General features: G+C 44.9%; 1 protein-coding gene across 1 annotated transcript in view; it reads left to right on the top strand.

The window, feature by feature from the left end:
- BARX2 (BARX homeobox 2) overlaps positions 1-23,445 on the top strand; it is a 33,010-nt gene extending 9,565 nt beyond the window's left edge. Inside the window, exons 2-4 of the mRNA XM_032133859.1 lie at positions 19,542-19,839; positions 22,277-22,361; positions 23,131-23,445. Coding sequence (XP_031989750.1) covers positions 19,542-19,839; positions 22,277-22,361; positions 23,131-23,385 — 638 coding nt within the window. The 3' untranslated portion in view covers positions 23,386-23,445. The remainder of the gene's footprint in view (positions 1-19,541; positions 19,840-22,276; positions 22,362-23,130) is intronic.
- The last annotated feature ends 313 nt before the right edge of the window (positions 23,446-23,758 follow it).

Below are 23,758 nucleotides of genomic sequence, written 5' to 3'. Positions count from 1 at the left end.
GAGTGTGCAGGTGCCTATTGCTACATCCAGTGTAGAGCTGCCTACGTTGATTCATTAAAAACCAGAGCTCTGTTGTGTAAGCACAGAAGGATTGAAGCTTTAATAAAAACACGTCCTTTTCTTTTAGAAGACAGAGAAATGTGCGTGATATGTTTGTGGTTACTTAAACAGGGTATTCTATGACAGATTAACCTGTCATCTTTGAAATAAAATTAGCAGTGGTGGTACTTTATTACGGAAAACATCTCCTTGCATGTCGCACATAACATGATATGCCTTATGGAAGGCCAAGTGCTCTGGGTGGTGTTTATTCCTGTGGCTCAACGAGGAAAAATATGAAAAGGCCCCCTGAAATAGAAACCAGTAACATAATCATTGATACAATAAAATGGTGAGAAGTCTGAAGCAAATGGGGGGTTTTTTCGGCCAAAAAAAATTAGCAAGTGTTTGTGAACACATTTCATTTCACCTTCTGCCTGTTTTGTTCCAAGCCTCCTCTTGACAGCTTTGCTAACAGTTCATTTTGTTCCTGTGGTGACTAAGCTGTGGAGGAGCTGATATTTGGAGGTTTCTGTGCATAGTACCAGGCAGTTTGGGGCTCAGCTGTGTTGTGCTCATGGCTTTCCTCAAGCAGGTCTGGTTTAGGTGGCTGCATATGGTGAAATTCTCCACTGAGGGTTAAGAAGCTGTGCCAGAAGTTAAAAGGGTTGGTTTCACCTTGTTGCAATAAATTACAAAGCAATCATAAATGATAGGAAGGAGTTTGATGAAGTGGGTGAGGAACAATTGATGGATTATTTTAGTTAAAATTACTTAGAGCCCAGTCCAACTCCCACTGAAGTCAATTAAATTGTAGCTGGATCAGGGCCAAAATGAGTCAAATTCAATTATGCCTTAACTGTAAACATTTTAAAGCTCATCACTGTAAGGTAGTTCAGCACTTAAATTGCATTAAAACAAAAGCATTTATGAAATCCCGACTGATTTTATTTTATTTGTACAGCCCTACTGAAAGCCCTTTTTCTTGTGGCTGCAACAGAGACCTCTTTGGCTGGTGCCTAATCCCCAGAGCACTGGTCTGTTGTGAAGAGATGTCACAGCCATTGATACTGTAGATGAATTTGCCCATCACAGACTCGCTGCTGAAGTGATTGCATCAGAAGAGGCAGCAAAGATGACTGAAAGGAGATTGTAGAAATCCCACTGCTGTTTCATCTAATTGTCAAGATTTAGAGAGCTTACTTGTGTAAGTATCAGCTCATAAATTAATGAAACTTTTTCATGAGCTAATCCCAGAGCTGGAATGCTTATGGGTATTCATCTGTTTCTCAGCTGAACAAAGTACAGCATCCAACATATTATTTAAAAAGAAATAATCTACATGATAAAAAGGTGGATTTATAAATACATTCAAGTATGGTGGTGTTTTCACAAAATTGGGCAGGTTATCTTTTAAATCATTATTGTCTTTTAAATTGTGATTCACAGGCTTCCTTTAAGACAATTTATGTATTTTTAATACATTCTGGATTGATTCTTTTTGTTCTGTCCTCAAAATTTTTCCTTCCTGTCCATTCTCCAGCAGAGCCAGGGAGCAGCTCCAAGTCGCAGATGTAGGGTTTTCCTGGCTTGCATTTGTCTGACTGTCTTGGGAGGTCAGAGCTCCACATCCCAAGTGCCATCCCATCAAAACCTTGGGTTATGGCAAGCTGTGCAGACAGCAGGGAATGTCTGCTCGCTGGGATCATTCCGTGGGTGAACTAAATTCATCTCTGCACAGATGATCTCCCAGTCCATGCCAAGTGCTGAGAGCGCTTCTGCAGGTGTGGGATTGGTCTGGCTTGGCTTCTGTCTTTGTAGCAGTGGTGCGAAAATGAAAGATAGGGCCTGATCCTGCTTTTAATGGCATGACATCACTTTGGCTCTGTGAGGTTCTTTGTGGAGGATGGAGGTGCTGGACACGTGTGGAAATGGAAAAGATGGATTTGACTGCATGCCCGGCTGGCACAGGAGTGCGGGAGTGTCTTATTGCTGTGTACCTGGCTCCATGGACTGGGTTTTGGTCTGGAAAACTCAGTTTGGCAAATCATTTCCTTTTCTTTTGTGCTCTCACAGTTTTTGTAATTGTTTTTGCCTTTCTGTTTTCCATGTTTTCTCTTAATAGCAGGATCAATTAATAGCTTCCACTGTCACATTCTGCAGAGCTGGCAACTATGAAAGAGAAATCTGGCCTTCGGAGAAGGGGAAAAATTATACCCATCCAACAGCTTTAATCAGGAAAAGGGACAGAACTGTGATAAATGTTAGTACAGGACTTCTGTGGCACATACTCACCCAAGGAAAAATATAGTCCCTTTTCTTCCCTGTCACTGAGCAAAACCACTACCATGAGAGCAACAAGACACTTTCGTAGCAATTGGTGACTCTGTGGCTTTAATATGTTTGAAAAGGCTGATTTCTGTGATCCAGGCCTTATTTCTCCCTTTTCAATATTAGCACAATTAGTCATGATAAAACTTGTAAAAATGCATTAAAATCAGTTGGCAGCTTTTCAAAACCTGAGCATTGCTGTTCCCTCCTCACAGACACTGCTCAGCACAGCCTTGGCGTGGGGGTTTGACTCATTAACTCACGACTGAGCTCAGCTTTGGGGGTGCCTTTGAAAAAGCAAACCCAGCAATAAAGTTCTTACCTGCTGGTGGTTTTTATCTCTGAGCTTCCACCCACAAAATAAAACTGGTGCTTTCCTGTAGTTAATTACAGGATAGAAAATCCTTCTGGCAATGAAGGATAATGAGAACCCTTTCATTCATCACAGTGTCTCGTTGGTGATTTTGGTCGAAGAAAACCCTTCCTTTAGAAGAAATACCTTGGGAAAACTCCTGATATTTCTTCTACTTCTAGGAAGTAGAGCCAATGCTGAATTTCTGAGTATTTCAGGTGTGATTTTGAGGGTTGCCCTGTGCAGGGCCAGGAGTTGAATTTGATGATCCTTTTGAGTCCCTTTTAACTCAGGATATTTTTTGATTTTAACTCCTTGCTGATGATTTGCTGGGACATATCCCACTTTACTCTGAACCACTCATGCCTATGAAGTATTTACTGAGTATTTCTTACATATGGAGTAAATTATAATGGAATTGCTGCCACCACCCATTGCTGTAATGTTAATTAACTGAAAAATCCACCCAGAAGAAAGTTAAGTGTTCATTTCCAGTACCTGGTGTGTAGCTTTGGTGTAATTTGAAATGTGATGGACTATTAATTTGTCTTCTCAAAATGTTTGTTTTCCCCAAAGTCAATCATGGGTCATTTGCCTCCAGTAATTGATACTAACATTGGAAATACTTGTCCAGTTGATGACAAACTGAAGTGTTTGACAAATTACCAGCTCTGGTTAACCTGGGGCCAGTTTACACCTCAGGAGAAAATTCAAATACACACCTCATCTAGATTTTCTCCATAAGAATTTTCTTCATTCAGGTGTCTCACTTGTTACAACTATCAGTAAATAGTGAGGCTTAGGTATTTTTGCCTGCTGCATATGATGTCCAAACATTGCTTTTCTCAGTACCTCTTGATTTTCCTCCTGTCCTCACTTATTTTCTCCTTGAAGTCAATAGAAGTTTTGGGTGTGTAGAAAAAGAAAAGGAATTGCATCAGACTGCAAATAAATTACCATTTTCTGCTGAGCATTCATTTATCTGGCAGCTTGGGACACACCGTGTTGGGAGCAGGGATGTCTGAGTGGAGCTGGGTTTTGCAGAGCCCAGAGAAGAGCTGAGAGCTTTGCAGGCAGCGCTTGGTGCTTGGGCCATCCCTACTTGGCTTTGTCCTTGACTTCATGTATGACATGGAGCCAGCTGAATTCCTCATCCTTCCCATTTTTTAGAGAAAAGTGGTGCTTCATTACGCATTTGTGCCAAGTATTTTAAAATTCTTTGCTAAGAAATGCAAGAGAAGCCCAAAGTCATATGGCCAGTGGGGACTGTGTATGTGTAATTGTGTGTGTGTAACTGTGCTCTTCATGAGTATTAATTAAGTACAAATAAAATCCTGTTGTTTTCTCCCAGCAGAGAGAATTCTGTAGGAAGGAACAGACTTCTCCACAAACCACTTTAAGATAGGTATTTATTACTTTGCAAGAGTTTCAACTCTTTCATCACCAATTTTTATCCATCCTTTGGTTCTTACTGGGGTTTTACACCCTGTCTATGCCCTGTAGGGTTCTTCAATTTGCTCTTTCACTGTCTTCCTTCCCTTATCTCCCCATGAGCTCTTTGCTCCCTCAGCACAAACTGCACCTGAGAACGTTCAAGTTCAAGTCGAACTTTTGAACCCATGATGTCAGGTTGGTTTGGAATTAGGCAAAACCAGTTTGCCCATCCCTCGCTGTAAAAGGGTTAATCCTCTAAACTATTGAGAGACAAGGGCAGGGAATTATGAAAGGAGCCCCTGTTTTATAAGCATTTGTATTGCCAGTGCTTGAATGCCCATAATAAGCAGGTTGTGCTGTGATTAATGACTGTGTTTTACATGCTGGCGATGGATGATGTGTCTCATTGGAGAAGCCATTTATTTTTATTCAGGCTCCTCACCCCAGCAGCACTGGAAATGAGATGTTAACGTCCTGGTGGGAGTGTGTTTCATTCTCAACAAGTTAATGAAACGTGACCCACTGAGAGGAGAAAATAATTTAAATGGTGCCTTTTCCTTGCCTCTTTTTAATGTGTGAGAAGGCAACTTACAGGATTATTTTTTCATACGGGATTTTTGTTTTTCCTTTCAAGATTCTTACTTTGTTCCCTCCAAATTGGAAACAAGTAGGAATGTGTTGTCATTCTGAAACTTAATGCATTTGGAAGGAGAAAGCTATTCAAATGCCTTAAACTTTGTTTTCTTAATTTATTTTTAATAAAGGACCGAAATAATTTGAAATCTTTAGGTATTTGAGCCAATTTTTATATCAGATTATAAGTTCCTTATTTTGCTGCAGTTTCAACTGCACTCTTCCCTCCACTTTGTCATTTTGTACGTGTGAAGGATGTGGTGGTAGAGTGTTTGTGGTGGTTGGAATACACAGAGTAGACACAGAACTCATCTTTTTATTAACCAACTATATCTTTATATCCATATGGATTCAACGTTGTATCCATCTAACATCAAGGCTTTAACTTCTGTGGAATGGCTTTAAGAAAGGAGGAAAAAGACTCTAAAAAGCACTTTTTAATTAATGGGAGAAGATCTATTTCAAGGCAGCGAAATGGGCTGCAGCGTCCAAGCAAATCTTTCAAAAGCTCTACATAAACTGAAAGTCCTTGGGTCTCCTTCCCAGCAGAACTCCTGGGATGGAAACTGGGACAGCTGTGGGCATGGCATCAATACTTCAACAGAGAGGAAAAAATGAGCAGGATGTTTAAAAAAAAAAATTTAAAATTGAAACCGTTTTTCATATATATGGTTCATATTAAGGCTCTTGTGGCTCTAAGAGTATAAAAGCTCCCTCAGAACTATCACACCATTGCTGAGCAGAGCAAACCAATTCACGTGATGGGTCAGCAGTGTTGGGTGTTTTCACCACAGAGCAGTAAATGCCAATAATTGCCTAAATTCTCTGGACAGCTTAATAACATTCCAGGTGGGATACAGCCCCTATTTCAGAGCTTAATGCAAACACTGTCAATGTAAAGATTTTGTCTGTTTGCATGTGGAAATGCCAAATCTAAGATGAGCTTCATCCCAGCAGTGCCAAATCAGTCTGGTAGTGGTGAGATTTGGGAGATACATAAAATATTCCCTGCAGAGTTATTTAGATCAGCATCATGTTAAAATTGGCAGCCACAGCTGATCCTGGGCAGAATGTCTTTCTTGGGTGAGGAGAACTTTAAAAAAAGTTGAGCTGGAAAAGGCTATTTTTGTTGGAAAAGCCACACGGTGCTGTTATTGAAGGAGTTCCCGTGGAAACACTGCTGCTTGCACAAGAGCAGGACACATGCATTGCTTCAAAATTAACATATATATTAATGGCACATTAAGGAATTTCATAATCGTATGACACAAAGAGAGTTCTCAGCACAGCGCTCATGCAATCTATTAATGGGCAATGTCTGCAGGGAGCTGGGAGCTAACAACACCCTGCCTCCCCACATGGCTGCTGCTGAGTCCTTTCCAGGCCATACAACTGGTGGGGTTGGTGTTATCTCCCTTGTTTTGCATGTGGGGAAAACAGAAGTCCAGTGGGGTTCAGGCAGTTGGCTGAGATTGAACATTAAGGCAGTGCCAGGGGTGGAAATACTGGGCCTGAGGTCGTGTTTCCCCAAAATCTACACCTAAGTGAACAGAACTTCATTCTTTTGGTGCTTTATGGGACAGAGTAAAGTTGGTGAGAATGTGACAATATTCCCATCAGCCCAGAGCTGTTTCCTATGCTGGTGGGAATGATACCCCCGCCCACGTGTGAAGGGAAGAAAGGGCTGTGTTGCTTTTTGCCTATTGACTTTTATAACTGGCATTGGAATGAGATTAGGAAGCCCCAGCGTCCCTGTGGAACACAGCAACACCACATTCCCCAGTGACAGGGGCTGTAGGGAACTCAGAGAAGAATCCATGGGTGATGAAACCAGAGGTGGGTGATAACCAAAGCTTTGACTCCAAATTTTAGATTGAGGGAGGGTTCTCCATCTGGATCCCTAAACTTCCCACTTGGATCCCTAAATTTCCCACCTGGATCCCTAAATCAGAGCGTTTCCAGGGGCATGTTTGTAGTTCTGGATTGGAGCTGTTTGGAACAGTTGTCCTGTTTAGAACAGTTGTAACATTTCTGCCCATAAGGGCATTAATTCACAATTAATGCTGAATTTGAGCACCGTAGAAACTTAATTCCATCCACTATGACTAATTAGGGCCTTACCTCCACCCAAAGTCCAATCTAAATTTGTCTGGAGATGTGGAAACCGTGTCTCCTTGGCTGACTTCCTATCAGAATGGAAAAAAATCACACAGATCAATGTTGGACATGAATGAGGGTTTGCATTTGGAGATCACTGAATCATGGAATTCCAGAATGGTTTGGGTTGGAATCTCATCCAGTTCCAGCCATGGGCAGGTATCATGGTATCCCGCAGTGGTGGGGAGGAGGAGAGAGATCCAGCAGGCAGGAATTGTGCAGCAAGATTGATTCATTTAATTATTTTACAACTCTTTTATCGACTTTTTTCTTCATGGTCTAATTGGTCAAAGGATCAGCCACCCCTTGGAGTGATTGGCTAAAATCCTAAAACATCCACTGTCAAAATATTTTCCTACTGTACCATAAACAAAGCTCTGCAAGGTCGCAGGTGTTCATAGCTTATAGAACTCTGCTGATATCTTCTGTGAGAGAGAAAAGTATCCCACGGGACTGGAAAGAAGCAAGAGAAATTCTTGCTAGCAGCATATTTGTATCCACAGGCAGGGACACCTTTCACTATCCCACGTTGCTCCAAACCCCATCCAACCTGGCTTTGGACACTTCCAGGGATGGGGCAGCCTCAGCTCCTCTGAGCAAGAGGAGGTCAGGACAGCTAGAGCTCACCAGCTGGAATTTCTGTCTCATCCTTCTGTCAGGGCTTTGCTATGGACAGCCTGGTATCTGGGAAAACGTTGTCATCACTTTTCTGGACCATACCTGGTTTCAAGCCTCCAACGTGCTTTGCAACTCTGAGGCTGACATTTTGCTCATGGAACTGCCTTTTCTGGATGTGTCCATTTGGGGACTGCCCATCCTTGAGACATTTTTCATCTTGTTTTTGAGATTAGATGAATTCCTGTAAGAGTGAAACTCACTTTGTGTTTCAGCTGAAAAACCCCAATACGCCACCGACCCTGGAATGAAGACACTGGGTCCTGGCTCCCATCAATCAGTTTGCTGGGAGACTGGGGTGTAACTGATGGGAGCATCCACCTCCCCATGTCCATATGGGACACTCACAGCTGCAGGAAGAGGTGGAGATGGAGCCATGACTGAGGGTTCTTACAACATCTTCAGCTCATGACTGACTTTATATAATACGGAGAGTCCTGAAGTCAAGGAAGCTGCTTTGGGAATGAAGTTGCCAGCGCTGGTTTTTATGTTGCAGAATGGCTGGCAGTGAAAAGTTTCTGTAACCTGGAAATCCAGCTGTGTATTTTCCCCCATGCAAAAAGTGAAAGCTTAGCTGTCCTCGATTCATTCTCTTTTGGTTAAGATTGGATCTGTGAGGTGACATGGGTGTGCTGTTACTTGATGTGAAGAGGATAAAAATAGCCATGCCCTGTGCTCATGGAAGCTGTGACATAATCAGCTTATTCAAACAAAAAGATCAGGTTTGGAGGAAATCCTCTTCCAGGGTGCTCTAGATTCTGTTAACAGGGTTTCAGCTTCCTGGAATAATACTGGGATGTGCATTTTGCTTGGCTTTGTTCCCTGTACGTGTCTCTCCTCCTTACCCCAGCCACCAGAGCTGGGTTAAGACCACTGATCTAATTGGCAACCACAAAGGACAAGCAGGCTGTGAACAAAACCTGCTCGTGTATCAGTTGCATCCTTCTAAATTGCATTGTTTGTGCAGCTGCTCAGCCAAATCATCCACAGAGTTTATTTTTGTCCATAGAGGAAACAGAGATGGGTTTTCTCTGTGTTAGGGCAGATGCAAGATCAAAGAATCATATATGCAGCTCAGAGAGACCAAGCTCTCTGCTGAATGTGTCCTGATGGGGGAAAAATTAATAATAAAGCAACCCTTGAGATTGTAAGCCACAGCTCTAAGAGGCAGAGGCTTTGCCTCTATGACAGGTCTGTTTCAGGTTAACACTGGTACTTGCTGAAGTCCCCCTTTCATTTCAGTTGGGAAGAAAAGAGAGAGATGTCTGTGTATTTTAAACACTGATCCACTATTCTCCTGAGAAGGAAAAAGCGTTTTCCAAAAGATCCATCAGGCAAAATTTACACAGTCTGGTGTTGAGAAACAATTGCACTCTCTTTCTTCCCATGTGTCACTCAGCAACATGTTTTAGAGGCTCGGGGCAGGAAGAGGTAGTGATATTTATGGCCAGCTTTCTGCTGCAGCTCACACAAGGGTGGGCTTGAGAAACCTGAAAAGTGCTTTTGTGTGCATGGCCAGTCAGCTGGCCAAGGCTGGTGTTTGCTTATGGATGCAGTGACAATAATTAACAGAGCAGGAAGTGAGGGACTGATTGATTTATGCACCCATGGCATTATGTGTTTGAACTTGGACAGAAACTGTGAAATCCTGAGAGAAGGCACAATCATTTGTCAGATGTGTGAGGATATAAGAATGGCCATAATGTGTTGGCCCAAGGTCCATATAGACTCAAAGCTTTGGCAGTGGCCAGGGAGAGATGCTCAGGGAGCAGAACAGAGCACAGGACAGGACTTACCCTTTTATCAAACTCCACCCTCTCAGCTAGGACGAGCTGTTTCTCCATCAAAGTCCAAATCTTGCTCCTTGACCAGTGACACCATCCAGACAGAGGAGTCGGTCTGGCCTCTCCCAGTGTCCCACTATGTCTGGTCATGTCTGTCATTGGTAAACTGTTGCAACTTAAGCTGAGACACCCTGAGAGTTTTGGCATCTCAGTGCCAATTTCCTCCTCCATCCCCAATAGCCAAGACCAGAAACTTCCTGTAAATGCACTCCTTAGAGCTGTTCCATTCTCTCATCCTTTGGCTGCTCCACTTGTGAAGTCTGGGTGCAGTGGGTGATGAGCTCTGGTGCTGACCCTTCTCAGTGATGGAGGGAACTCTTGGCTGAAGTATTTAACATGACTCCGTTCAAAAGAAAGAGTTACAAGCTGAAGTTGGCTTAGTGGAGCCGAAGTGTCCCTTGGTGCAGATCTGGGCAGGCAGCTGGTGGATTGTATCCCAGGAACTTCCCTGCACTGCAGGAGTGCTGTTGTTTATGGAGATGTGCTGGTGTTTCCTTCTCTGGGATTGATGTGGTCTGGGCTTAGAATTCCCTCTGAGTCCAAGCAATAAGGGTCTGGAATGGAGGTTCCCTTCCAAACCTGCCTTCCCTGGGGAGCTGTTTGCAGTCATGATGGCCTTGGGCCCATGTATCCAATAAATATTAGGGCAGATCTGCTTGTGTTCAGAGCACCTCCTTTCCCACTGAGTAGAATTTAAAGGAATCATTTGCTAAAGATGAGGAGTCTCAGACAGAGTTCCTTTTGCTTAGCCATTGACAATGAGCAGGGCCTCTCTGAGTCATGCTCAGTTTGGCTGGAGGGGGTGGGTTTGAGTCAACGGGGGCTCCCATCAAAAAGGCAGGTTGTCCTTTGAGTACGTGAAGCAGAATAATTCAAAGTACAGAAGTGGTGTCTGTTCTGATTCATTTTCTGCTGATGAAGCCACAGTGCCATTACATTTGCCACAACGAATTTCTTGAGTGCTGGCCAAATAGATTCTCTAAATGCTTCTTTAAAACAAAATAAATCTTCTTTATATATAAATTTTCCTCTTCACTGAGGATCTGACAAGGTCCTGGCACACTCCTCTGCTTCACTGACAGCCTGGAAGAAAGGCTGCTGTGTGCAGGGACAGCAGCCTATCACACCAGGTGGTGCTGGCTCGTGTCTTTCCAGCAACTGGGAATAAACTCGGCAGCTGGGCATTGTTATCCCAGGATATCCCAGTGATCGCCCCAGGACACCACAGCCAGGCCTTCCCACTCCAGCTTCAAGGTGCATTGCTACCTCCTCCCCCGCTGAACGCCCCGAACAAAGCCAGTTTGTCAGAATGGTGATCACCAGCCCTGCCAGAAGATCCCTGGTGCCATTCTTCAGGGATCTGGCATTCCTGGAGACACTGATGCTCTAGGTGAGTTTTGGATTGTGTTTTTAAGATGCATAATTGCCCCACATCCAGCCCTGTCCAAGGCAGTGTTCCTGTGGCAACAGGGAGTGAGACAAGTCTTGTTCAGGGAGGCTCCCAGGCTTCTCAGCTGTTTAAGGCCAATTACTTACTTAAACATACAAAAAAGCACGATATGAATATCAACTATCATTAATAAGTAAGGATTAATTATTTTTCTGTTGGTTTTTGTGGAGACCTGCAGCATGCACGCCTTGCATCATTCAAACTTATTAATTGCTGTTACTATGGAGAAGTTATACAGCAACTGCTAATGGGGACAGACTTGAAAAGGAAAACCTGGATCCTACAGCTCCAAGAGCTGAGGAAATTTCCCCTGTGGCTTTGAAATTGGGCTGAACTCAGCCACAGCTCCAAGTGTCCCAGACCACAGGGAATGGAAGCTGGAGCTGTGTCCAGCACCAGTCATCCCTGGGGAGTTGGACTGGGATTTGCAGAGTGGGAGATGCTTTGAGGGGGAGCATCTTTTAAGTCATCCTCTAGCAACATCAGTGTGTTTGTTTGCAACAGATTTAGCTAAAAACCTGCTCCCCCCAAAAAAGTGATTGAAGAGAAAAGGAACTGTTCTCTTAGGGAAGTTTAAACATGACTCCTGGATGAGCCCACATTTTCTCCCATCTGAAAATCTGAGGTCAAAAATTGCCATTTGATCAGATGCCAATTTTTTTGCCCACTCCCACTTGGCTCATATGGAGGTATGGACTCCTGAAGAACTGGCCTTCAGTCAGAATGCCTAAAAAAAGGTTCATTTTAGCTGTGCTAAAATTAGCTGCACTAATATCCTTTTTTTTGTTTTATTTTCTGTTTTCTTTCTGTGGGCCCATGCGGGTGAAATCCTGGCTCCACTGAAGCTGATGGGCATTTTGCCATGGACATCAGTTAGGTCTGGATTTTTTCACAATGAACAGAAGCCATTTGCTACACTTTTTGCTGTGTTGCTGAGTTGCATTTAATGTCTGCAAGACTCATGGTCCTTGTCAGATTAATAGAGTTACTGAAGTGGCAAAAGAGTCTGGTGTGAATGTACCTGCAGTCTTTGGTTGAGGAGCAGTTAAACTTTGCTCCAAGGAACCTCACTGGTGCTATTTTGGAGTACCAGCAGTGTCTGTTTGTATTCCAGCTCTGCACTTAAGATTTCAGGGTTGATTGCTCTGCTTTCCTGTAGTTTCCGTGACACAATTCCTATGGAAATTTTGTCTGTGTGCATTTGGGCTGAGTCTTGAAACTATTTCTGGAAGCTTTCAGAATGTCCCAGAAGTGCCCTTCGCCTCTGCTCTTATGCAGAGACTTAACAACTTTGGATACAACTGATTTCCACATGTATCCAAAGAAAGAGAGCAAGTAGAAAAAGAAACCAAACCAAAGACAATTCTCCTCTCCCAAAACAGGGCTAACTCTGTCACTGAGCTTTGAGGTGCTGGAGAAGAAGAATGGCAACAAAGAGCATTTTCAAGCACTCCCAGTTCCAGGATTTCCATTTAATGTCCAATAGTCACAGAAAAATCTGCTTATAGAGCTGAGCTCTGGCACTTGTAAAGGCTCAGAGGATTATCTGCAGGTTTTCCAGCTCTTCCAATACTGAAAGAGGTATAGGAAATGTAAAAGAGTATCTGAGGGTTGTCTTACAGAAAGACTGGAAAGGATGAGAAGAGAATCAATGCCTGAACTAGTTGATACAAAGGGCTTCTGACAAATTACCTGTCTCCACCTCTCTGGCCAAGCTTTGTTTCTAGGAGTGCTAGAAACATCTAATTCCATACTTAGGTACCACCTCTAGGCTCCATTGCCTTGCTCAGGGACAGCTTAGGGAGGCTTTGTTGCTGTGGCTGGACTTCCAGCTCCGAAGGACCGTCTGTGCCAGTGTGTCCCAAGGGCTGCTCCGTGCACATACACGGACTCACGGCTGGGAAGTGCCAAGCTGCCAGCACAGTGATCACAGCCTCATTAGCCCACCTCTTCCCAGGCCATAATTGGCTCAGGAGCAGTCATCCCCTGGCATGGCTCTGCTGCTTCCCATTCTGGTGACAGTGGAGGGATCTGTTCCCACCATGCTGCATGGCAGAAACATCACCCAGGTCCTTTTTTAAACTTGGGATTCAAGTGCTCATGACAGTGCTCCTGTGGGCCAAGCATCTTGGAAAGGGCTGGATCAAGGATGTCTGGGACACATGGAAATTCCCCTCAACCCTCTCCTAAGCACTTGTTCCTGGGAGGATATGAATTTTTCTGATACATGCACAGCCTGTTGCTGTTCTTCCCTTTCCTCTTGCCTTTATTTATGTCTGTCTCAGGGTGCTTGGTGGAGCACAGCACTGGTCTTGGGAAGAATCCAATGCCTTCTAATAACTTCTAATAGTTAATAAGGAAGAGTCTCCCATGTCTGGGGAACTTCTCAGTACCTAAGCCTGGTATAAATGGAGCAGAGAAGGTTTAAATCCAATGTCACCAAAAATAGATGGGGTAAGGTCTAACCTGAGTGCAAGAATTGCTTTCCTGCACTCAGTGGGGTTTCTAATAGACAAGAGGGGTGCTGCAGGTCCATGTGCTGCCTGAGGAAACTCAGCAGAGGTACACAGCCCTTGCACAAGGGTCAGGTTTTGTCTCTGGTCAGCTTTTGGCAGCTCTGGCAACCATGAGGCAAAGTAGCCCATTCTGACTGAGGGGATGTCCTGTGTCCTGCAGCACACTGTGAGTACCTGGACGTTGTCTTTAAGCACTTGGCACTTTAAGCACTTGTTTAAAGCACTTGGCTCCTGGGCCACAGTGAGTTCCTGGACTGTACCAGGTCCCTGCTCAGCTCTGGATGCGGTGGTAAAGTCCAGCTGAGATCCATGGAATTGGTATGGTTGGAAAAGCTCTGCTTTTTGGGATCTGTGGTGGAAAAAGTCAATGTAATGCCCTCCCCACTAAACAAACTGTGTGTAGTTGAACTAAAATTCTCAACGTTTCCATGCTTCTTTTATTTTCCTTGCTCCAATCAGGGTTTGCTTATTCCTTTCAGTAGGCTGCCTCCTCCTTCAGCAAAATACAATTCTTTCCTAAATGAACTCAACTCCTTCTTGGTTCCCTTTGTTTTGACACTCAGGAGATGAGAGATTTATAGACCTTCCTGAGTCATAAATTCATTTTCTTTCATTATTTACCTTTCACTGCAGCCCATTCTGAGTGAGATTTCATTCTGCCTCTGAGCAGGGCTGTCCTGCCAAGAGGAGCTGATCCATAAATCTTTCCTTCCTCTTTCTTTCTTGCCTTCCAAAACAACATTTGGAAACTGAGTTTCCCTGGGAGGAAAACTGTTCTTCCATTGCCGGCAGTCAAACCGCGCAATTAATTAGTGCTTTCCCTTTTCCTTCTATTCTGTGTCTGCTGGGCTTGAAATTAAGCCAGGGAGGAGGGAAGGAGGGGGTAAATAAGGGGAAAAGATTTGTTTGAAGTATTTATTTTTAATTACAACTTCTGCAAGGTGATCTGGTGCAGTGGTGGTGTATCCACTGTGTCTTACGTTGTGGTCAGAAGAAGTTTAAAATAAGTTTCTTAGAAATGTCCCAGCAGATGAGTAGAGATGGCTTCAGGTTGGTCTTCTTGATGTAACATCTTCTTGGTCTTGCTGATGAAAACAAACGAGAAGAAAAATCTTTGGATGCATCAAATCATGATACATTTGTAGCAGAAATATTTGACATATAATTAGGAAACAGGAGTCCAGACTTCTCCCAGACCTGTGTGGCTTGAGTAAGCCAATTCATGCCAAGGTGGAGTGGGCAGTGCTTACTGCAGACCTGTTATTCACTGTACAGTGGCTGCCAACACTGATTTAAATAGCAAAGCAAAATGTTTTCAGATCATAGAAAATGCTCTGCAGATCCAGTATCTATTTTATTTTTAGCCCTTGGTTAGTTCTAGCAAGAGTGGCCAGATGTTTGCTTTCTGGGGTGGACAGAAATAAGAGCTTTCTTGCTGCTTGAGATTATTCAAATCCTTAGAAAAGAACTACAGGAAAAATTCTGTTGTTTAGGCAGCACTCCTTCAGTTGTGCATGGTATGAAATATGGAATTATGCTTCTCAAGTATTTGAGAAGTATTCAGCAGCAGAGTGAGGCCGAGACTACCCTAGGCTTTGAGGTGATTAAGATTATTCTAGTAGATAAAACTGGGACTTTTCTGTAGAAAGCCACATAGTAGGGGACCACTGTCCCTGTGAAGAGCAGTGAGATCTCCTGAGTCCTAAACCACTGGTGATTTCACCATTGGAGTGTGGGTCCTCTTGACAGTTTTAGATGGAAATAGTAAAATGCTTTAGGTGTGTTTCTGGGGTAGAAAATTCCTCATTACCTGGTTTATGTGGGCAGCTTTTGGGTTTTCATGTGCAAAAGAGCAGTGGTTCAGAAAAGGTGCTCACACATCAGCACAGGTGAGAACGCATTTAGTGGAACCATTGTGAAAGACAGGAATGGAAAAGAAAGAGCTCTTCACTCCCGTTCATCCCAATCTGGGAGACAGTGCATGTTCACAACAGTGCTGAGCAGACAAGAGCTGCTTGCCAACATTTAATTTGTTGAAGATCAGGAAATTATTCCATTATTACAATACCATGTCAGTCTAGAAGTACCTTTGAGCTCTGAGGGATGTGAAGTTTAGATCTTGCCTCAGATTTCGTGGTGTTTGGAAGGCAAGGCTTTATCAGGGTGAGAACTGTATGGATGGTTTAAGGGGAGTCGTTAGCAGTGTACCTAGAGACAATGGACTGGTTCAGCTTCAGCTGCTTTGAACTTTGGGACAACTAGATCTAGAGCAGGACACTGAACTTGGGCTTTTTTCTCTGGGATCTGAAAGCTGACTTGTGCAATGCAGAGGTCAGTTATTTCTGGTTTGCTCTGCATGCAAGGGGCTGCTAAAGCACTGCCCCCTTTCTGACCTGTAGCTTTCCCCCCAAAATATCTGCAGCCTTGAACCCCATGCCTTTTCTAGATGCCATCCTTATTCCTTACTCCATGCCACAACCATCCTGTGTCCTCACCAAGCTGAGGGCACAAAGCTGAGCAGTCTTGTATAAGCTGGGCTGATCATGATGCTTTCATTACTTACGATGGTTTCTAAAAGCACTGTCACAACTGTTGGTGTCAAACCATAAGCAAAGGTTTCTCTTACAAGCACAAATGATAAGCAAATACATGACACTTAGTGTCAACAGCCTCACAAATCTGTTCAGCACCTGGAGCTCGAATCAGCTTGGCAGTTGTGAACCACAACTTGTGCAGAAGCAGCACCGCGGTTTCAGAAGGGCTGTAAATAAATTTGTGTCCTGACGTGAGCACCAGAAATAAGCATGTGCTGAGCTTTTCTGACTGTTTGGTCAGGGCACAGCTGCTGGCTGCTGAACATTTTGGAAAATGTATCCCCTCATTCAGGTGCTCAGCACTTGAAAACACAGACCCAAACAACTCTGGTGTCATCTGCTTCTCTAATAACCACTGTTGTACCCTGCAAAAATAGCCAAGGCCTTGCTGCTGATCTGGGACAGCAGTTCCTTTAATCCTGATCTTACTTGACTGTAGATACAAAAATGCTGCTAGAAAGGATTTTCTTGCTGTTTTCTAAGTCCTTGAGAGACTTTTCTCTCACAGAAGATGCAGCAGAGTTCTGTAAACGACCAAGCCACCTGCAACCTTGAAAAGTCTTGTTTATAGTACAGTAGAAAAATATTTTGACAATGGATGTTTTAGGATTTTAGCCAATCACCCCAAGGGGTGGCTGATCCTTTGTCCAATTAGACAGTGAAGAAAAAAGTCTATAAAAGAGTTTGTAAAATAAATAAATAAATCAATCTTGCTGCTCAATTCCTGCCTGCTGGATCTTCTCTCTTCTCCTCCCTATGGCTGCGGGACACAGTGATATACCCTAGGGCCTAGGCCTGCAGTAATACTTGACTATTAGAAAAATAGCTTGAAGAGACTTTTCTCTGTTTGATGAAGGCAGATCTTAAGCTCTGGGACGATTGTAACCATCCTCCCCTGCCTTGAAACCGTCCCATGTGCTGCTGCCATGCCATACAGGAAAGCAAATATCCCTGGTTGCTCTGATATCAAATAACTTTGCTGACCTCCCTTGAAGAGAGTTCCCTGTAAAAATCCTTTCATCCAGAGGTTTCAGTCACTTGGAGTCTTGCAGGGGCTTCTGAGCTCTGGTGATGTATTATTCATGAGTAATTTTGTGCTTTATGGAGAGCCCTGCTGGAAATATCTGGAGGTACAAAAGTACTGATTAACCAGTGCTCTGGTGCCAAAAGCTACCCATGAGCGAGGGCAGGAATGGGCTATGGGATAAGGCTTGGAGGATGAACCTGTAGAGGAGCAGGAGCTCTGTTATGGGCAGGTTTGAACCAGGACCGATAGCAGCGGGATAAGGGGAGGGAATAAGGCTGGACCCACTCCTTTCTGGAGTAAGCTTATGGACTAAGAACGGGTATCAGTTTTCAGTCTCCTCATGCAGAACAGGGTGGAACTGGGATCCAAGAAGCCTCTCGGAGCCTGAGTGACCAAGAGCAGTTGTGTACAGGGGCTGAGTCCCAGGACTGCTGCAAACGAAGACATCAACACATGAACTCATGGCTCACCCAGGAACACCTCTGATGGTGGAGGTGGCCTCAATGTTCCTGCACAGGACTCTAGAAATGGAGGGACCCTTCGAGGAGGCAAGAGGGGATGATTTTTGGACAAATTTGGCTGAAAGAGAAGAAATCATCTGTTCTACGGGTGGGTCAGCAAGTTTTTGTTATCCCACAGTGTCAGAAATTAACAGTGGTGGGTTGACAAGGAGGACATAGGCTGTGGGAGCAGCATCTGCTTTACCTTCTGTGTAGCTGGGTGGTGTCAGAGGGTGCATAAATACCAGCACAGATTTAGTGTGTAAAGCAAAGGACAGCACACTCTGTCCTAATTTATGATCTTTGAGCAGCCACTGAAGTTGTATATCAAGGCAGAATTTCCACCAGGTTACTCGGTGGTGCTGTAGATCAGCAGAGTCTTCAGCTGGAAAAAATCCACAGAAAGGAAGGTAGCTAAAGCTTGACACAAGCTAAAGGTTGGCTTGGCAATTCTGATCTCATCTCTCAAGTGCTTTCTTGGTGGTTTAAGTGGACAGCTTTACATTTAATGGCAATATTTTGATTTTTAGTGTTGCAGAGTTGTGGAGGAGAAAGCAAGTCTGAAGCCCCGGTCTGCCTAAACCCCAGTCTGTAGTCACAGCTGTCCTTACATCCCAGTCTGTTGGGATTTGGGGTTTTGACAATAGTTTTCCAAGCTTGCTTTGTAAGTGGCTGGATTTTGTACGACTTGCTGTGGTTGAGGAGAGAAGCGACGATCAACAACCTTTGTAGTTCTTTGCTGTACCTTGGGCACCAGAGCTCACCTAGGGCCTGGTTCCTGTGATCCCAACCCTACACTTGGGGAGAGGGCTGAGGAATACAGGTCACCAGCAGGCCAACCTGGCAACTCCTTTCTTCCACTGTGCAGTTACTCACCCCAACACACTCATTGAGGTCTAGAGATCATTATTTTCATTAGTGGTGATTCATGTGAAGGGTTTCTCAATCAGGCCTGCTGGTGTAATATGTTCCTTTCTACGGTACCGTTTATCTAAAGATCTCCGAATACTTTGTGTACATTAAATTTTAATCCATGTTTTACCACCAGTGATGTAGGCAAGGAGGATTGTTTCCATATTGCAAATGAGGTAAACTGAGGTACAGAGCAAGTGACTTGCCCAAGACTCTGCAGGTTGTGTATCTCATCTTACAGTGAGTTTACATTTCTCTTATGTAGCTCAATTTCCCTGCCCAGACTTTAAAGGAACATTCGATTTCCTGGGGCTAAGGCTGAGCAGGAATTTGCTATAGCTGTAAATCAGAAGGCCTGATGTGAATCAGAACTTCCTCTAGTGTTTGGGAATATTTGGATTTGTCATCCCAGAACAGCCCTGACCTGAAAGGATTGGAGCAGAACTGGTTTGTTTTTAGGGCTGGTATCAACTGGTTGTGTAAGATGCAAAGTTCAGTCAGTGAAGAACTCTTGGGATCTATGCATCCTCATCTTCCTGCATGGTCAGCGGGATCAGTGTGAGCAATGGAGGATGAAAGTGGTTCTGATCCAGTGGCCTGTTAGGGGATGGGATGAATTGGACTGAACTGGACTCTGTTGTCTGTTACCTGCAAGGAGAGGGGAGGTGACTGTCTCAAGTGAGCCCTGTCCTAGTTTCCCCAGGGAAACAAAGTTGGGAACAGAATGGGGATAGATTTCATCTTCTGCTTGGAGTCTAATCTCCTGCAGTAATTAGACAGATGATTTCAATGGTGTGTGCTATAATAGCTCCTAAAAAAGGAGTGGAAAGGCAGTCCTTCCTTTTCCTGTCCTAGGGTTAGGGTCAGGGTCAGGATCAGGATCAGGGTTAGGGTTCCCCAGCCCAAGGGAAGCTACGCAATTTGGGAGAAGGTAGCAGGTCCAAAGCGTGGAATATTCTGCCTTGTGGTCCTTTAACAAGCAAATGGCAGACCCAGGAGAGCTATTCCTGTCTCCCTGCTCTCCCCAGCTCAAACACATCAGCTGACCTTCATCCACCTCTGCTTCCTCCCTGCCAGGGTCCCCTTCTCTTCGGGCGTATCCTCTCATCTCTGTCATCACCCGGCAGCCGCCCGTGGTGCCCCAGCTGCTCCCAGCTGCCGGCAGCTCCCGGGTGCTGCCAGCCCAGCCCTGCGTGAGGGTCACAGGCACAGAGGGTTCCCCCAGCGAGGCCCAGGGCAGCAGCGAGTCGGAGGCAGAGCAGCCCCTGCCACGCTCAAAGAAGCCGCGCCGGAGTAGAACCATCTTCACCGAGATCCAGCTCATGGGCCTGGAGAAGAAGTTCCAGAAGCAGAAGTACCTCTCTACCCCTGACAGGTAGGTGGGTTGCTCACACCAGGAATAGGGATGAGCAAAAGGGCTGTTCCAGCCCTGCTCAGCTGTTCCACACTGAACGTTCCCTGGCTGGGGGGTGCTGCCTATGGCTCCACCGAGGTGCCTCTGCCATTGGCCGCGGCCATGGGCAGGTAACCAGATGCAGTTTCAAGGCTTCTTTTCCTGGGATCAAAGGTGACACAAATAGGTCATATCAATGGAAATGCCAGATGATGATACACGTGCCTGGGAGCAGGTCTCCAGGCTCAGAGATCTTCTCAGAGCAGAAGGATCTCTGCCTTTCCCATTCCTGCTGCACACTTGAAAAAAGACAGAGCCTGTCTCCCCCGGGATCTGCTGGTGGATGGCTGTGTGTCCATGGCTGCTGTGTGTCCATGCTATCTTCAGCTGGCTCCTGAGCTGGGTTTTGTCCAGCACCTTGGGCAGCAATGCAGTGGGAAGGTGGTGGCCTGTCCATCAGCTTGGAAAGCAGAGCCTGGGGTTGAAAGCTGCCTTACAAAGGCACAGGCAAGTTCTTAGGCACTACTTGGTACTCCATGGGCAAACCAAACTGAGGGAGGTTTTAGCTTTTTTAAGGGCTTTGAATCCTACTCTGCAAATTTAAATTGTAGAAAAATGATCCATCCAATTCCTAGGAAGTTTGTAAACCTGGAGAAGGTTTGAAAGGTATCAGTCCCTGCATTCCACAGAGGGCAGGGTCCCAATATTTAAATTGATTTTGAAGACGGCATTTTCTGCTCCTACTGCCTGTCACCAAATTGCAGCAAGACCAAATTTTCTGGCCATGGCCAGCCTGTCTCATGAGTTTCAGAGCTCCTGCTGTGCCTGCACTGACTCCTCACAGCTTCACATCACCAGATGGTTGACACTTTGCTGAAGCACTCAAGGCTGGTAATTAACAATCTCGTATGACTGTTCCTTGGCTTCATTGGGGCCGATGAGCAATTCCTGCCCATGTACCACTTCCCCTGTGTTTGTTTCCTTGGGTTTCCAGGCAGTGCTGGTTGCACTGAAGTGTGTGGCAAGAGATGGCAGCTGGGTGCAGGTAATCCAGGTGTTACCAGACATGTGCACTGAGGCACGAAGGGTTGGCTAAGCTGTGCTTCTCTCTGCCAGCTCATGGCTGGAAACGTGGTGGCAAAGCAGTGGACTGTGGTCTGTGTTCACTCCTGCAGCTTTTGGCCTGGATAGGAGATTGTACTCCTGGGAGGGCACCTGAAGGCCCTGGTTTATCCATGGTGAGGGAGTGCAGGACATCAGGGTAATGACTCTGACATGTTCTACTCTCAACAGTAATGGTGTCTTAAATCAATGGCTTCAGATGTGAGGTAGTGGCATAACAAGCCTGCAGGTCCAGAGTGAATCCAGAACTGGGGAGAAGCATGAATCCTTGAGTGTGAGGTGGAGCCCAGAGAGCTGGTGTGGGGTATGTGGGTGTTTACAAATGTAATGGTTGCCCAAGGAGCCCAGCTGTTACCACGGTTTTATTATGAAAAACTTGGCCGACAAACGTGTTCCCCCATCCGAAGGCAAGGAGATACTTGCCAAAAAGACAGAGAATCCAGAACACTGGAATGTGGCTCTGAGTTGGAGCTGTCCCACCTGCAGGACTTGCATGACTCTGAGGGGCACTTTCCCAGCATGGCTGAGGATTTCCAACTCCATCCCTTGTGCTACTCCATTGCAAAACTGCCAGATGCACGGTGCTATCACCTGTGGGGAAGGATCAGGAGCTACTCTGAGCCGCATTTGCTTCATATCCTGGGCTTTAATACAGAAATAATGAATGGGTTCACATGAACTTGCATGGGTTGGAGATTTGTAGAGGATGAATCAGGGCTGTCTGCTACATATACCCTGCAGCTAAACATGCAAAAAATAAATTCACTTAGAAGCCTAAATTGCCTAAATAGCAGAATGTATATGAAATTAATAGATTTAGACATACTACTACTCCATGAAAAATGAGCAAGTACCATGATCTCCATTCTGAAGGTAGTGACAAAGAGTAGCACTTTCAAAGGCAGGCTGATGCTGGGTGTCTGTTCCTACGTGTTTGCTTCAGACACCAGAGACCTGTTTTCCACGTATGTGTTGTACTAGTAGCACCTAACTCACGCACAAACATGGAGTATCAGCAGTGGGAGTGCAGCAGGTTCATGTTTCCAAGAGGGCAGAGAAACCCTGCCACTTCCAGGAGGAGAAAAGATAATAGAGAGCTTGCAAACACCTGCATCTTCCATAGGAGCATCTTTGCATCCTAAATTCATGGGTTTTACCACTTTTGTGTGACTGTTCTCAAAACAACTGATCACAGAGACACTGCTGAATGCTCTTACAGTGTTGGACTGCCTGGACCTGGCACCTGAGCTCCTCTTGGCTTCTGTAAACCTATTTTGTTATCTGGTTTGTCTCCCAGGCTCGACTTAGCCCAATCCTTGGGGCTGACTCAGCTCCAGGTGAAGACGTGGTACCAGAACCGCAGGATGAAGTGGAAGAAAATGGTGAGTGGGTCCTTGTAATTTCTCCATGGCTCTTAAAAACTGATTGCAAAGAACAAATTTGGAAGCTGAACATAGTGGAGTGACTTGTGTCTATTTATACCAAAATTTGTTTTATTCCTGATCACTTCTCACAGAGATGGTCTCTTTTTTTAAAGTGTTCATACTGCAGCATATGTGGTGGGCTAGAGGGGATCAAAGGCAGTAGGAGGAGAACAAAGCAAAGGGATGAAAGAAATGAGAATAAAACTGAGAGAAGAACCAAAATATCTCCTTCTGCATTTTTGGCATTTGTGTGATCTCAGTGCTTCTGGGATTGGTTTGATGCACAGACAAAAAAGACTGTGTTGCTTTATGGAAACAGAGCAGTTTTGAGTGCTGATATCATTAATTTTTGCTTCTCATATCTTCCTTTCACCTTTCACTTATTCTCATCTTCATGGTCCTTTTCCAGTTAAAATGCTTTTTATAAAGGACAACCACCCAGTAAATGCTGGTGGGAACATGATGATGTGACATTATCTAGTGGAGGTGCCCATGTTTTCTGATCTGGGAGAGGGGATGCAGTTCCAGGCTGTTCCTTTGGTGTATGTGGCACCTTCAGAAGTTACTGTCACTTCAAACAAAGTTGGTATTGGCTCGGATACAGATCCTTGGCTGGAGTGTCTTGTTGCTGCAGGGATGGTATGAAGAGAGAGGGAATTAGACACAGGAACAGGATGCCTGAGACCAGCAGAGTTCAGGATCCTGACGGGTCGTCTCTTTGCTCCAGGTGTTGAAGGGTGGACAGGAAGCTCCAACGAAGCCCAAAGGCCGTCCAAAGAAAAACTCCATTCCCACCTCAGAGGAGATCGAAGCAGAGGAGAAAATGAACAGCCAGGCTCAGAGTCAGGAGCTGGAGGGATCTCAAGCGTCCGAGGAGCCAAAACTGACGGAGGAGAAGCCAGACGAAGTCCTGCTGGAGACAGAGAAGTCTCCAGAACATCTACCAGAGCCTTCCTCAGAGGAGACTACACCATTAAGTTAAAAGGGAGAGAAAGGAGAGGAAAAGAAAAGCAAAAAAAAAGATAAAAGAGAAAAACCAAAACCAAATATATATATGTATATATATATTTAAATATGTATGTAATGGTGTGTGTGTACGTATATATATATATCTCTCTATATATATATATATGTAGACCTTGTGTATAAGTCTAAAGATTGGTCACTTTGTGCCTTTGGGACTCAGCCATCACGGGCCAGGTGGAACAAAGACACCCTGAGGGAGTGGTGCCAGCCTGTTCCTCTGGTGGGTGCCTGAGCCTTCCTGCAGAGAGGGCCAGGGTTGGGATGTGTTTCCAGGGAAAACCACACCTAGAACTCCAAGACAGCTCCTTGAGAAGCCCAGGGCTCTCCCA

This window comes from Corvus moneduloides, chromosome 25 (genome assembly GCF_009650955.1).
Source record: "Corvus moneduloides isolate bCorMon1 chromosome 25, bCorMon1.pri, whole genome shotgun sequence".
In the NCBI taxonomy this organism is placed as follows: Eukaryota; Metazoa; Chordata; class Aves; order Passeriformes; family Corvidae; genus Corvus; species Corvus moneduloides.
Note: the sequence above shows the minus strand (reverse complement) of the source record. Positions and strands in the feature narration are given on the sequence as shown.